Source organism: Berghia stephanieae, chromosome 1 (genome assembly GCF_034508935.2).
Source record: "Berghia stephanieae isolate SIO BIC M18660-M18661 chromosome 1, UCSD_Bste_1.3, whole genome shotgun sequence".
NCBI classification, from domain to species: Eukaryota; Metazoa; Mollusca; class Gastropoda; order Nudibranchia; family Aeolidiidae; genus Berghia; species Berghia stephanieae.
This window is the reverse complement of record NC_088360.1, coordinates 34,027,096-34,043,724: the sequence shown is the minus strand read 5'-3', so window position 1 is coordinate 34,043,724 and position 16,629 is coordinate 34,027,096. Positions and strand designations below refer to the sequence as shown.

Here is a 16,629-nt window from a genome sequence, read left to right as displayed (position 1 = left end):
ATATGATGGCGTTGGTTTTCCCACCATGTACTTCCCAGTTCTGAAATATTAAAGCAAACTAGGAGACTGTGCTGAAACCAAAAAAAAAAATAAAATTTAACGGACAATTTTTCTGATATACCCGAACATCGGGTATGACAGCAAAAAGTCTCAGATGCTGGAAAAAGTGGAATTCCACAAAAAAATCAGAAAATTAAGAGTACTGTAGATACCGCTTTGCACCAGCTGTCACTTCATTTCAACAACAAAGGCAGGGGAGGAAAAAAACAATGGTCACATTAGGAAAATCTAAAATTTTACAAACGAATGAAGGTTTGTTTGAAACATTTTATTATGTTACAAGCAAATTGAATAAATAAATATCTGAGAAAAGAATAACGATTTTTTAAAAATTAACGGCAAAGTTAGCAACATGAACATGTGGAAGGACAGCCCATTATTGGCTTCAATCAAGACAAATGGATAGATTGTTCTTGTGATCTGCTTCTGTTCACTTTTGAAATTGTACCTTTTGCTTTCCATTTTTTCTGTGTTTCTGAGCACAGTCCAGAAATTATCAAACTATCCCATCAGCCTTCATAAATAGTGGCATTGATATGACCTTACTTATGATGTTTAATACCATTTAAAAAAAATACAAACACAGCAAACAGATGATTCATAAAAAGAAATAAACTAAATTTTTCTCAAATAGCAACATTTTTTGTCTGACTTAAAAATACGAAAATTTACACAGAGTGTTTATCAATCATAGAAAATTTAGAGGCTATCAAATTAAGGAAACACACTTACATATGTCATTATATGGGCAGCAAGGTAGATGCGCAAGGGGGCGCGGTTAAAATTCAAATGCCAAAATTAAGAGCAAGATGATTGTTTGTTTGTAAGGGTTTTATGACACTTCCATCACTTTTAGCTCAATTCAGCGCTAGTTAAAAGGAAGAAAAATTGAATAGCCAAAAAATTCAAAATTTGCAATTAAAAGCATCTGAGATAAAGTAAGAAAAAAGAGGACTACAGTGGAACCTCTGGATAGCGACATTGACCAATGGTCCCGAATTTTTTGCTATATATCATTAATAATAAAAACCCCCAAATAACGACATGCATTTCTGTAAAACCCCTGTTTAGCGACACCGCTATAGCAACAAACTGCAGTCGAAACCGATGCTTGATACCCGGCCATCGTCATCTCGAACTCTTAAACAATAAACCCCCCCCCCCTCCCAGTGAGATCACTTTGTTACTAACCAATCAAAACACGTGTTTACTACACTGCGTGGATTCAACACCAGTTCATATGGAACCACAGCAAAAGAAGACTATCAAAGGATGGAACTCTCAAGGGTCCATTAACGCTCCCTATTAACTACCTGTCAAAGTTCAGTGGAGGTTAACTGATATCAGGCAATGCTGTGTCCATTGCGCATTTATGGATATTCATGGTCTTATATTATAATATACGTTGGAATAGCCTCCTTCACTCTATTGTTTTTCTAAACATCAGTCCAAATGTGATATTATTGCGGGTAATACCTAGTTTTTAAAAAAAACCCGTTAGATTTATTTAAATCAAACAATTTTAAGTTCTTGTAAATTGTGGAGCACTTAAATAAAAATGTCGATTTTTCAAAACTCATCATCAACATCGCATGGACTTTAATTAACACGTATTAAAAGTAGATGTCAGCATCTGTATTCTTGTGTGATATCATTTTGGTACTTGATTTTCTTGATTTATTCCTAGGTTTGTTAAATCGCGTTGGAGAACTGTTTACGATCAAAACAATGACAATACACTTTGGAGAGTGAAAGCGTAACTGGTATACCCTTTGTAAACAGGAGAAATACACATTCTAACGTTGTTAGGAGGTGTCTTCTCTCAGGCACTGGTCAGCGCATTGCACTGTATGTATTCATGGGTCTCATCACGCCCCCTCTTCTGCCATCTTGAAAACCCAGGAATAACGACACAATTTCCTGGTCCCGGGCAATGTCATTATCCAGGGGTTGCACTGTAGTTCAAATAGGAAACAGATGTAGATTCCAAGCATAAACTGTTGATGTACTACTTTGAGATCACCTAAAGGTCCCATCCAGACTCGAGTACAGGATTCAATTACACTCAAAAGTTTACACAATTATATTTAAAACAAAAATTATAGAAGAAAAGTGCATAAGAGAGAAATGATTTACAAATCTAATACTATACATCTGACTATTTCTCTCTCAGCCAAGGACTCTGGCCTGGTCCAGGATGAAACCAAGTAATCCCATTCCAAGACAAAGATGGAAAGCAAACTAGAAAAGGAGATCAGATATAGAGGGATAGAATGAACAGCAAAAGTGTTCTCCCCACTAACCACGGGAGGTGAGAATACCCCACCCAGGAGCAAGGTCATTCTTCAAACCTACATGAAAGTAACTTGGGCATCAAAAGAAAGAACACTACCACGAAAATAAGTATCTTCGACAAAAATATAAAAAGAAACTATTGACTCATAGACATGGAGAATGACCATTACATTACTACAAAATATTTTTTAAATCTTTTTTTTTGTTTGTTGCTTTAGGTCTCTTCCAACACAATTGAGGTTATATGAGAGACCGCTGAAACAAAAAAACAAGCAATCTAACAAAAATAGTACAAATGTAAATCAAAATCATAACCTAAAGATACCATAAGCTAAATTATAAATAACCAAGAACAAACAGGCAGAAGATTTACAGAAAAAAAAATCCCCTGTCAAAAATACAATCACAAACCAAAGAAGCAGAATAGGCAAGTAAAGAGAAGAAGAAACGGCATCACTATCGGATCGTACACCCATGCGAACATCATAGGTATATGATTCAAGGGTGATGCTCCCATCCAACCACCCGCTTTTAAATCTTTCTCAATTCCTATCTGAGACAAATGTATAAAATTAAATGGTTGGGGAGAATGAACATTGAAGAAACTGTTTTGAGAAAAAAGGCTTGTAAAGAAGGATACAACTGCCATAATTGATTGCAGATAAAAGGACAATAATTAATTTCCAGCAGTCCAAAATCAACAAAGTAATTATCGTCCATCAAGGACCCAGGCAAATCAAATAAACTTAATTATAGGACAAGCTCTCTCTCACTCCTGTCTTGAGACCAAAGGCTTAAGAATATACCTGTTTCATCCACCATCATGGGAAGCTGATAACAGGACAAATGTTCAGCAGATCTAAATCAACAAAGAAATTATCTCCTTACACCCTCCCACACCCCCCAAAAAAGGGCGAAGATTTGAAAAACAAACATAAGAAATATGGATTTGATGTTTAAATTAAAAAAATTGAGAAATAACATAAATTTAACTGCTCCACCACGATTCAGTATCAGAAGGTCCAACCATATTTTAAAAAGTAACAACCACAAACATTCCACAACTTGTCAGAAACACCTAAGTTTTGATGGTGAATTTTATACTCTGAATACTAGTTTGTAATTCTGTTGGTGAACTATTTTGGAACTGCCTATGCTCAAGCAAAATGTTTTTCCACTTTGCTCTTACAGAAACATAATTATTACACAAAGACTTAAATAAAGACCAAATGTCTGTATAAGAGGTATTATTTTCCTTGAAGACCTGTTGTTGAAAATGTTCTTTCTTCATTTTGGAGCTTAAAGTTTCACTAAAATTATTGTTGACAATATCGTCTTTTGCTTGTCTCAACTGATTAATCAAACTGATAATGTGTGTCCTTAAGAGACTAATATCCTCACAAGCTTTCACCAAAAACTGACCATATTGAAACATAATGTCGATCTTTTTAAGACTCTGTTTGGCCTCTGTGATTTTGTCATGCAACTTGAAAAGTCTTTGCCAATGTATAACTTCATTATTTGAGGCACTCACATCCTTTCCCCCTACACAATCATCATCTTCCCTGATTTCAATCACCTCCTTTTCTTCGTTTTCAACAATGACACAATCCTCTTCCTCTGAATCAAAGACAGTGTGACTTCTGCTGACATTGTTTGTTAATCCTACAGAATTTGAATCAATCGGCGAAGCTGATGACATTGATGATGAGGGTCCTGATATATTACTCCCCACTTTGCTTTTCTTTTTAACTGTTTTTTTAGCAGGTACTGGACATTTTGATGAAGAAGAGATGCCATGTCCTAAATCCTTAAGATCGGAATCACCGACTTCAGATTGGTCTTCTTCACTTACTTTCTCTGGCATTGGAAATGAACCTTTCACATGCTCCATGTAGCCTTCATTTCCTTCCCATACATTGCTAAATGAGCTAGCTGAAATAAATGAAAGTCTACGCTGCATAAAAGCAATTGGTCCCCTTTCTGCATCTTGTTTCAAGCAGGCACTTGCTCTTTTGATTTCATTTGCATTATAAGGACAGTGACGAGGTCCTGACTTTTTGCCCTTTGTAGACATTTTCTCATGCTGTCAGATTAATACCTGTAGAATATATTACACAATAAATGTCAGCTTGGATTGTACTGAGTTTCAGTTTCAAAAAACTTTAATTTTACTTTTGTGCTTGCACCTACGGTGCTAAAAACATCAATGACAATACATTTGTATACAATCTAAGCCAGGGCTTGTTCTCATACATAAAAGTTAAAAATAAAAATAAAATAGAAATGTCTACTTCAGCATTCCACAACTACAATTGTGCCAATTATTTTACTTTGTCTTTATATAGCTCACTCCCCTTAAATAAGTGGATATGTCCTTATGATTCATAAGGCCCATTGAACCAGCTTTATCTCTGGTTTTATAGTGTTCAATGGGCAAAAGCAATTGCTTGCCACCCCCTAGATACATCACCAGTCTATTGCATCAGGCCTAACAGACCCAAGGATTGATACCAGACATTGCAGAATAATTCAGCCAATAAGAGCAGTTTTTGGTCATGCATAGCAAAACAAGGGGGTCCTGATAGCTCAGTCGGTAGAGCACTCGCTTCACACGCAAAGGAACCGAAATCGATCCCAGATGCAGTCAAGATTTTTTCGGACCCCCTGTCCACCCAGCAGTGATTGTGTAGTTGGGTCTGTTAGATCTGGTGGAAAGTACTTTGCGACAGACTAGTGTCAAAAAAGGTAGCAAGCAATTGCTATTGTCCATTTCAACTTCTAGAAACCAGGTTAAACTCCAGCTCTCTGAACAAAAAAGCAAAACAAGGGTCATTAAAAAGTTATAACCAAACGATATCTAAATAGGATGACATTACTAATGAAAACACATATTAATTACATAGAACTCACATTCAAAATCAAGAAATAAAAGTGTCATTCACATAGAAATGATCCTTTTAGAAATATATGGTTAAAAATTACTAATATTGGACAGGTGTCTCTGCAGAATAGTGGTAAAGCTGTTAGACTTCAAACTGGGGGACCTTGGTTCAGTAGTCATACCTTATGATTTAAAAAAAAAAAAAACTTCTTTCCGAGATACAGGGGATTTTTTAAAGTTTTCAAAAACATATAATAGCAAGCGAGCTGGAGGTGGACTACCAATCCTGAGTCATATTGTCACTATGATTGACAGGTGTCAAAACGACACTTGGGATCTTCTTAAATATGTTACAGTGAATGACATAATCAGTCGGATGGTGAAAAGGTTTGAACTGAGATTTTGTCAAGTTTAGTTAGAAAGTCAATTTCTATCCTAAATGGTTAAATCAACGTTTTTTGTACATTTTCACGAAACATCAAAGCTTAATTTCACTTCTAAATAATTTTCACAGCTTATCAAGTTGATTTTTCAACTTAACTATTTCTGCGATACTCCTCTTTATAACGAAGTTATGCATCTTTAACTGAACCCCCCCTAAAACTTTTAGTAAAAGCGAACGGCAATTTCCAGTCATAAATTTCTTATGGGCGAGTTGGGTCACAATTTGACTCCCACTGCTGCTGCTCACTAAACTGCCTACGGTTACCGCATACGTATAACCTCTGTTACAACAATGAGCCTATAGGCTATCAGAATGAGACCTGCAAATACCAGGGGTTAGAATGACTGGTCACAAAAAAGGAGGGAATTTTTCATCGTGAAGATCATGACCATCCATGCGACCATAACCTATAAACTTGAATTTCACTAAAATTTATTGAGATGAGATCCAAAATTTCTGACACGACTCGGTGGAATTTCAAAAGTTGAAAGCGTAATTACAGCATTTGGTGGTTGTAGTAGGGTTGATGATGTGGTGGTGGTTGTAGGGATAATGGTGTGGTGGTGGTTGTAGTAGTAGTGGTGGTAGCGATGATGATGTGGTGGTGGTTGTAGTAGTGTTAGTAGGGTTGATGATGTGATTGTGGTTGTAGTAGTGGTTGTAGGGATGATGGTTGCTGCTGCTTCTTATGGTTCACACTATTATGTTATGACGATCGACCCAATCAGCAAAGTCCGGTCCGCATTCGTGCACCGTCGCGAACCCGCCTGGTAGCATCGTCACAACACACCTTTCGACTAGATGCTCTGCCGTTTCGGGTTCTTGTCCACAGCGTGGACATATTGGACAGGAAGTTAGACCCCACTGATGTAACGCACCGGCCGTTAGGCAGCTCCTCGACCGAAGCCGATTCGCAGCTACCCAGTGTCTCCTCTTACTGGTATCAAAGCCTGGCAACTTCTCACCAAGCTTAGAGGAGTGTAGGTCCCCGCCCCCACGAGGGATTGAATTCGTCCAAACCGACTTCCATCTCGTATGTGCAGCTCTGTCCGTAGTCAGGGATTCTGCGTACAAGGGTTGCCGGGACTTATTTCGGCTTGAAACGGGGGCACCGTTCATTATGCGCATGAGAGGGGTATCCCCATTCCCTCTCTCTTTGATCTTACTCAGCCAGTTTCCCGTAATGGTCTCCCTCCGGACATCGGGGGGCTGGATCGCTGCCATTATCGGGCCCCATTCTCTAGGGGTTGTTGCTAGCGTTCCCGACACTATGTGCATCGACTTGCGAAGTTTTACATCCACCTTCTCAACGTTTCTGCTTCTACCCCACACTGGAGCGCAATACTCCGCGGTGGAATAGCATAGTGCCAGGGCGGATGTTCTCAGGAGCGCTTGGCTAGCGCCCCAAGTCGATCCCGCCAGCTTCCTCAGAAGACTGTTGCATTTCTCTATCTTCCGGGCAACCCCTTCGAGATGAACCCGATAGGTAAGGCTGCGATCCAACGTCACCCCTAAATATTTTGGACGTGGCTCATATGGGAGTGGCTGGTCCCCGACTAGGACATTCAGTTTACGGGTGTGCCAACCACTGCATAAGTGAAATGCAGTGGCCACGGTTTTTGAAGTGTTCATATTCAGGTACCACTTGTCAAAGTAGGATTTGAGTCTGGTGACGTCCTCGCTGAGTACGCTCTCGAGACGGGTCCACACTTTACTCTGAGTAACGAGTGCCCAGTCGTCTGCGTATCCCAGCCTCAGGGAGGAAGTGTTCGGCATGTCGCTAATGTAGACGTTAAACAACATTGGCGCAAGTACCGACCCCTGAGGGACCCCATTCTTCAATTTCCTTACTTTGCTCGTGACGTCTCCCAGCGCGACGTGGAATTGCCTTTCCCCTAAGATCGAAGAGAACAACTTCAAGGTCTTTTTGCACCTTATGATTTTTGCAAGTTTGAGCATTAACCCATCGCACCAGACCGTATCGTACGCCGTTGATAGGTCTATAAACACAGCACCTGTTTGCTGTTTTCTCTCGAACCCGTGCTCAATATGCTCTGTAAGGGCAATGACCTGCTCCGTGGTGCACCTCCCTTCCCTGAAGCCTGCCTGCTCAGGTGGCAGGGCAGCGTCTAGGACCGGCCCCCATCGGTTTAATAGAACACGCTCCAACAATTTGTAAAGACAGCTCAGCAGCGATATGGGTCTGTAACTGTCTGCCTCCTTCGCCGGCTTCCCTGGCTTCAGGATGGCAACTATCTTCGCGTGCTTCCACACTTGTGGAAGCTTTCCTTTTGCAAGAACGTCAGACATTGCCTCTGCTAGCCAGGCCCGTGCCCTGGGGCCCAGATGCGTCACCATATCGGGATATACACCATCTATCCCTGCTGCTTTGCCGTTCTTTACTTCGCTAATGGCTGCACCCACTTCTCGGGGACTGAACGGGGCCGTCCAGTCCGACTCCTCCGCAGGTAGCGAGTCCAAAATCGTACGGTACGCCTTGCAGACACCGCGCTCAAAAGCCTGATTAGGGACCCGCTTACTACGGTTCTTAATATTCTTGGCAATTGTGTCTGCCTCGCATTCCGGTGCAGCCTTCGCGAAATTCCGATCTGGGTCCAATTTCTTTATCAAACGCCAAGCGTGGCGGCTGGAGTGTGTAAGTCGAGACTTTCCACGGTCTCCTGCCACCGTTGCTTCCTTCCCTCTGCTAGAGACTGAAGTAGTCTATCGGCTGTGTCCTGGGACTGGGTCTGCTGGTACTCTCGGTACAGCTCTTCCGACTCTGCTGTCCAGCAAGGGGTGTAGAATTTCCGCTTGCCCCGTGGAATAGAGCGTTGGGCGCTCTTAACCAGTAGCCTACTAAATCTGGTTATATTCTTGGACTTGGGAGGAATGGCAGGGCAGACCTGCTCGATATAGGAACTGAATTCCTCCCAGTCAGCCTTCCTGAAATTCCATCTGCAAAGTGGGAGAGACTGCACCCTCGGTATTGTCACCCCAGCTGTGACAAGAACCGGCCTGTGCTGGCTATGCGGAAAGTCCCCGAGGACTGTCCGCTTCACCTGCTGCCGTTCACCGTTCGCGCCTTTCGTTACGAGGGTGAGGTCTGGAGTATACTCCTTCTTATGGCGGGTACCCCGGAAGGTACCCTTGGCTGTAGGATCGTACACTAGGTGTAGATCATTACAGTCCATCCATGAGCGGAGTTGTCTTCCTGCCTCGTTGCAGTCTCGGTAGCCCCATTCGTGATGGTGGCTATTAAAGTCTTCCAGACAGATGGAAGGATGGCTGACCACCGGTACCGGTGGTGTAGTCCAAGTCGCTCTAGGTGGTTTGTAAATATTATGCAAACACAGTCCACCTACTTCCACGGAAATTCGGTTCACCCCATTGCTGTCCATTACGCTCTCAATGACCCTTACCTTCGATGGCTCTTTAGCGTAAACGCTAACCCCTCCTTTGAGCCTCGAGGTGTCCTCGCGTTGTACCACCGTATAGCCTGGGATCTGGAATCGGGAAGATTGCGCGCCTGAATAAAGGTGGGTCTCCTGTAACAGGAGGATATCTACGCAATGAACGGCCAATAGCTTTGATAAAAGCTCATTTTTTGCCATACTCTGGCTCTCGACGTTCAGGGACAATATACGCGTCAGCTCGCCATCCCCGCCATCGCATTTTCCGATCGGCAGGCCGCGAATCGATTGATGCATGGGACGTTTGCTTTTTTCTCGGACGTGCGGACGACCCTGGCGACATGAACGCGGTATTATTTGGCTAGGCGGCAGACCGCTTCGCCATTGATGGGACTGATTGGGACTCGACATAAGGACAATAGTGTGGCGCCCGGGATAGGGCTGCTATTCGGGCACCAGGTTTGGATCAAATTTAGTCACACACCGGGGCGAGCAGCTCATGTGGCTCGTTGGCTCGATACCCGGGATGGTCTCGTGACGGTCGACCGGGGTTTACACCTTTGCCCTCCCGTGTGCCTCAAGCCCCCTCACCAACTGCAAGGTAAAGATCCACGAGGGGGGGGGGGGAATGATGGTGTGGTGGTAGTGGCAGTAGTAGTAGTGGTAGTGATGATGATGTGGTGGTGGTTGTAGTAGTGGTAGTGGTTGTAGTAGTAGTTGTGGTAGGGATGATGGTGTAGTGGAGGTTGTGGTAGGGATGATGGTGTAGTGGTGGTTGTAGGGATGATGTGGTAGTGGTGGTAGGGATGATGCGGTAGTGGTGGTAGGGATGATGATGTGGTGGTGGTTGTAGTAGTGGTGGTAGGGATGATGTGGTGGTTGTAGTAGTGGTAGTAGGGTTGATGATGTAGTGGTGGTTGAATTAGTAGTGGTCTTAGAGATGATTGTGTGGTGGTGGTTGTAGTAGTTGTGGTAGGAATGATGTGGTGTTATTTGTAGTAGTAATTGATGATGACGTGGTGGTGGTTGTAATAGTAGTGGTGGTAGAGATATTGATGTAGTGGTTTTGGTGAGTGTTTTTTATTCAGTGATGATAATAGCAATTTGTCAAAAATGAAGAAATGTCTCGGTCCATCGATCAAATACAAGCAAAGTGTAAAAATAACAGGAACATAGTTTTGTATTAGTATTATGTAATACATTATTATTTCTAGGTTAAATCCATTCTTATTATTAGAAATAAATTTTTTTGTAAACATTTAATGAATTGTCCTTTCCACATGCTCAAGGCCTACAATGTTATTCAAATAAAAGGCCAGAAAGTGTTGTTTTGCTTTGATTTTTACATTATAAAGCAGGCTACAATATCTTTGTTACCGAAACCTAGTGGTCACTCAGCTTATAAATACAACCTAAGAATGTCTCAAATTTAAAGCCATGGTCCAAAGGTAAAAAGAAAGAAGAGTAAATTAGCCAATCACCATTGCTTTATTCTAATATATTATCTGTATAACCAGATGATATAATGGATGGTTGCGAAAGAAAAAGAGAGAGAGAGAGAGAGAGAGAGAGAGAGAGAGAGAGAGAGGGGGGGGGGGGGGGGGAGGGGAGACTTATCTACCAGAATAATTTTATGTATTGATTGTATGAATTCTATATTAGAAAAAAGAAAGAATAATAGAGAGAAATAGAAAGAAAGGCAAAGGGAAAGAGGAAAAAAAAAAGAGAGAGCGAGAGAGATTAAAAAGGCAATAGTTACCTACAACAAAGAAAAAAAAACCCAGACCCATTTGTCCCTCCCCTCCCTTTCAAACATCAACTAACTGGCCCGACATCATAATAACGGGACTTTCACAAAATTTCACGAGACTGAGCACAGGTGTCAAAATATAACATAAGACATAATGGTGATTTTGTGGTTTTGAGGAAAATGTTTGACACGGCAAATTCAGCGGAAAGTTTGAGAAATTCTCAAAATCACAGATAATCACCGTTTCTTTATCCAAAAAAAAAAAATCGAAAAAGGAGGGATGGGGATGGGCGGAGATAAACTACCATTTAGGCGGAAGATTCTCAGCCCTGAAATACAAATGCACGTCACAAAGTACATATCCAACCCCATCATTTTATTTGGGAAGCTTCTATTTCCACCGTACAGTGATATTAATCTGGTAGCCTATTTTCACTGTACAGTGATATCTTGGTAGGGGATTTTCACCGTACCAAACTATGTTGTAGCACGGCATATAAAATATCGTTGAATAATTCAGAAACCAAAATGTTGAAATGTTTAAAAAGCTTTTTTCCCCAGAACTTTTGTACACCCCCAAACCCCTACAATTAAATTTCAGCTAGCTCACGAACTGTGCGGTAAAATTCACCAAAAGGAAAAACAAAACAAACAAAAGAAAAAAGGCCCCCCAAAAACATAGAAGTGATATCGAAATAAAAGAGCAATGTACGTATGTCACCGCCAGATTCGCCATTGACGATGTTACTAATCTAAAACTTACAAAACATATTTTTCTTATTTATGAGTGATCTGGTGGTAGGGACTAGGTGAATAAAAGTGCTTCCAATTGGCTGATACATACAATATCATACGGTGACATTTCACATCTCTTTTTTCTTTTTTAAACATCAAAACACATTTGGCGGCTATTTCTCTTGATCAACATAAAACATCTAACAAAACAACGGCAAAATTAATTCGCTCGACAGGGACCACCTTTTTACCAAAGTACCAGATATGATATCTATACGCTACACACAGTTAAAACGAAGTGGCAATTCGGACCCGAGTCTGAATTGCTTCCCGTGACAATTCTGATTCCTGCCACAATGCGCCTGCGCAATCACTGGAAGTGTCGGAAGTGGAAGTTGGGTCGAAAGTGAAGCGTGGTAGGGTGGGGGGAAGCTGCTCGTTCTCAGTTGTCAATCGATAGGAGGGCGAGTGAGCGAGCAAGTCACGTTTTAGAACTCCAGAAGATGACTATACCTTCAAAAGCGGTGATCTATTATTCCCCTTTGTCTTGGGTACTTTTTAATTGTAATTCTAGAACTTTTTACTATCCAATTTCTCCCTTTTTACTGGCGCTGATATGACAAATGTGTTGCAAGCGCCTTAAAAACCAAACAAAAAAAAACAAACAAACAAACTTAAAACATAGATCTAAATATTCGTGGTCTTTGGAAGATTACAATTGTAGTCGCTATTGACAATGTTAAAAATCAATTTGCCCTCGCATAGATAAAAGAGTATCTTTGTGCAATGATTGTAAGATTTATTTGATTTGCCATGAGCATGTTGCAAAAGATACAAGCATGACATATCTACATTATATATTTTGCCATTTGCGGCCGCGAAAAAGTGCGGGGAAAGGAGAATAATATGACTTTGGGCATTGAGCGTTTCATTTAAAAGGCAGTATGGGTCGGCTTCGACAAAAGGCATTATCTTAATTCTTTTTTAATTAAAAAAATATGCTGTTTTATTTCTAAAAATTCTAATAGAGGCGATTCTTGGCAGCTTACCATGCAATAGAGCCCCGCCCCTGGGGTAGGGGCAGAGTACTATTATACGTCTAATACTAATATTATTAGATAATATACTGGACTAGGTGCCTATTAAGAAAATGATCAACTGGTAAAATGGGACTGGGGGGTAACCATTATCCAGGCCTAGAAGTGATTCAAAAAATATTTTTCCCTGCTTTTTCCCGGTTTTTTCCAGGCTCTAGGGAAAATTTTAAGATAGTAATTTTCAAGCATATTCATCAATTCTAGACATATATATATAGATAGAGAGAGAGAGAGTGAGAATCAGAAAAGAGGGGGAAATTATTGACTTGTAGTACATATTACTATAACAAGCCATCCAGTATCTAAGCCTACACCATCCGTGGGGAAAAAAAAGAGAGAGAGAGAGAGAGAGAGAGAGAGAGAGAGAGAGAGAGAGAGAGAGAGAGAGAGAGAGAGAGAGAGAGAGAGAGAGAGAGAGAGAGAGAGAGAGAGAGAGAGAGAGAGAGAGAGAGAGAGAGAGAGAGGAGAGAGAGATGTGAGTGAAAAAGAGAGTGGCTGAGACTGAGAGAAAGAAATATATTGACTCTGGCTATTAATACTTGGACGTATTCCTGTAAAGTCTAGGCCTCCTACAACATGCAAAAAAAAATATTTAAAAAAAAGAGAGAGACAGATAGAGAAGAAGAGAGAGAGAGAGAGAGAGAGAGAGGAGAGAGAGAGAGAGAGAGAGAGAGAGAGAGAGAGAGAGAGAGGAGAGAGAGAGAGAGAGAGAAATGGGGAGAAAAGAGACAAAGAGAAGAGAAATCAATAGAGAGAAAAAGACATTTGAATATTACTATGAGAGAGAAAGTAGCGTCCAAAGACTTGTGGCCTACTTATTGAATTGCACATGACTGAAATAAAGCTAGTTTTTAATCTAGAGACAGACAAAACAAACTTAGTACAAATTACAATGAGTAAACGACCTTAATCTGCCATCTCCAAATAATTGAATAACAAGTCACGAAAATTAATTAAAGTAGCCCAAGGACGTCGACCGTCTTTCTTAGCTTAGCTAACAATCGCATTCATGACCAAGTCAAAAACACAAAAAAAAAAACACACACTCACACACTACTAAGATGAGGGGAGGGATGTGTGTTTCTAGCACTCTTGTCGACAATGATGAGTCGACTGAGTGAATCGGCTGGTCGAAACAAAGACGCTTCTTGCCGTCGATGTATTACGCTATTGTTGTGCAAGTAGCAAGGAATATAACACCTTTTTGAGTAGGCCTAAAAGCTAAAATCTAAAAGTAAAAAATATGATTCTGAGGAATTTGAAAGTCACATTGTTGAAATCGGCTTGAAAAAAGAAGAACATTGGTCCTTGTTTCAGAAAAATCGGTTGAAAACCAACTGTTTTACGAATAAATTCGATTTTAAAAATTGCTTTTGTTTATTTTCGATTTTTTTAGCAACTTTTTTATTTATCGGCCGATTTTCTTGATTTTTATATCATTCTTTATATCCTAATGAGACGAGATCAGTGATATACTTTGTTTGTTTCAAATGTAACTACAACATAATTTGGTTTTTTTACTTATCAACCGTGCCTGGATAATTTATTCAACAACTGACGCAACTATCCCATTGCCGTCTTCCAGTGTTTCAGCGATGACTCGAAACCACTATAATTACGTCATGCACAGGAAACATGGTAATACAGTAGAACATGAAAGTAACGTACTCGGAAATAGCGAGAACTCGGAAATAGCGAGTAAAATCTAAATCCCCGTTTTTTTCCCTTATTTGAGTCAATAAAATTAGCATGAAAGTAGCAAGTATGAAAAAGAGGTCAACTCGGAAATAACGAGCATTTCCTGCCCCAGCCTAGGACTGCGAACGAAGTAAAGCAAAACAAGAGACAATGGCAATTTAAATATTTTTAGCCTAGCCTCTTTTCTTTTCTTATTTTTCGTTACGAGTAATATTACATAGTAGCCTAGTCTGTAGTACATAATAGGCGAAACAAATTTGGGTGGGGGTTGGGTTTGTGTGCGTGTGTGTGTATTGGGGGTGGGGGTCAATTATTCACCTAATGTGGTGCCACGCGACGCGCGAGGTAAGCACATGTCAACATGCCTCACTTCGCAGCATCGGTCAGCGAGTAGCATCGTTAACGAACGACACGATCAGCGAGAGAGGGGAGTGTGGAACCATTATTTCAATGGGTCAGTGATTGAGTGATGCGCTTGCTTACCTCATCAAACATGCCGAGTGCATACAAACACTCGTGCGCACACACACACACACACTTCTATGTTCTTGTTTTTTTTTCTAGTCATGATTTTACTTGAAAATAAAAACAAAAAACAACAAAAACCAAGCATTCTGCCACTTCTGTGAAGAAATTGAAATAGGGGCGACGGCTTTTACTCGAATTACACACTGGGGGGAATAACCAGCAATATTATAACCTTTCCTGGCAACTCGGGAATAGCGAGAACTCGGAAATAGTGAGTAATCAGGAGTGGACCCGTCGAACTCGTTATTTCCGAGTTCTACTGTAGTCTGTGTACTCTACGAATGCGGACCGGACTTTGCTGATTAGGTCGATCGTCATAACATATAGGGCCTAGTAGTGTGAGGAAACCATAAGAGGCTGCTGCCATGCTCTAAGCCGATCGTTCGCAGGTTGGGTAATGATTACGCGGAAGAATACATGTTGGGTTGTTGTTCACCTAAACTTTTCTCACGGCTTTTTCCCGGCCCCAGACAATTTTCACAGATTTTCCCGGCTTTTCCCGGTCGGGAAATTTCAAAATAAAGTTCCCGGCTTTTCCCGGCCCACTTCGAGGCCTGAATCATCAACAATGGGGGTAACCCACAAACGATCGAGGTGCTGGACGCAGGGGAGAACATGGTGATACGAGATCAAAGAGAAAAAGCCGTCGGTTCTTGGGTTGTGGAAATGGTTGTTGGGGTGGGGGAGGGGGAGTGTGTGTGTGTGTGATTATTCTGTTTTTAATTACTTAAGACTTAGAGAGATACTCATGAGTGTGTGTCTGTTTAGGAAGACCAATACGGTTTCTATAACTGCAAACGGAATAGTTTCACAATGATACTATTATGATAAGTTCATCGTTCGGGCGCATTGCATTGCAGTATTCCGAATCGAAGAGCAATCGGAGACTATTCAGACTCGACCCTGGTTAACCACGGAGTTCTATTTAGTTTAGACTCAAGTCCGAATTGTCACGGGAAGCAATTCAGACTCGGGGTCCGAATTGCCATGGGAGGCAATTCAGACTCTGGGTCCGAATTGCCACGGGAAGCAATTCAGACTGGGTCCGAATGTGAATAGCCTTTTCCCAGTTAAAAATAGCAATACTAGACGTCTATACGAAGTGAAGCTACCTCGAGGAACGTGCGGAAGGTCTCTCCTGTCCAATAATAGGTAAGATGGGTTATTGAATTCGAAGTGGCGAATTCCCGCGCTCTACTAGACTCTTTTTCCTACTATGGTTACACACAGGCAATTTTACACTTCATTTCATCATCAACTTCAACACAACAAAAATCTAAAATTTTACAACCTAACTACAACCAACCTTGATGTGAACGTCAATTATCGAAGTAAGTCAATAGAATCTGAGGTATTATTCCTGTAAATAACGGCCAAGTATGGTAAAGAGATATTCAAGGAATCCCGAAAATGATACTGATATAAATTGTAGCCATGATGGTTTAAAACCTTGCTACTTTCATTTTCCTCTTGTTCATATGGAAACCGGAAACAAGGAATTCGAAAGAAGAAATGAGTCTCCGCTAAATTACTAATTCGTATTCAAAAAAAATTATATTTGCAATTTATTTATATTTACTTTGCTTATTTGACTTCTATTCCTTCCTTTGACGTTGGGGCAAAAGCAGGCGCTATCATAATATTGAGACTGATCGTGACGTAACTTTACTACTCTAGTCGGCCATGAGACGGATGCATCGAATTTTTGTAAGTGGCTCAGTAAT

General features: G+C 41.0%; 1 protein-coding gene across 1 annotated transcript; it reads right to left on the bottom strand.

Annotated features, from left to right (window-relative positions):
• Nucleotides 1-313: 313 nt before the first annotated feature.
• On the bottom strand, nt 314-16,398 carry LOC144972530 (uncharacterized). Its single transcript, XM_078913854.1, has 2 exons — nt 16,212-16,398; nt 314-4,456 (listed from the first exon to the last, which is right to left on the bottom strand). Exon 2 carries the CDS (start codon nt 4,430-4,432, stop codon nt 3,434-3,436), a length of 999 nt encoding a protein of 332 aa, XP_078769980.1. The 5' UTR covers nt 4,433-4,456; nt 16,212-16,398; the 3' UTR covers nt 314-3,433.
• Nucleotides 16,399-16,629: the final 231 nt, after the last annotated feature.

Bases quoted from the DNA above. Each gene is read 5' to 3' on its own strand.
- LOC144972530 (XM_078913854.1), bottom strand. From the start codon at position 4,432: ATGTCTACAAAGGGCAAAAAGTCAGGACCTCGTCACTGTCCTTATAAT.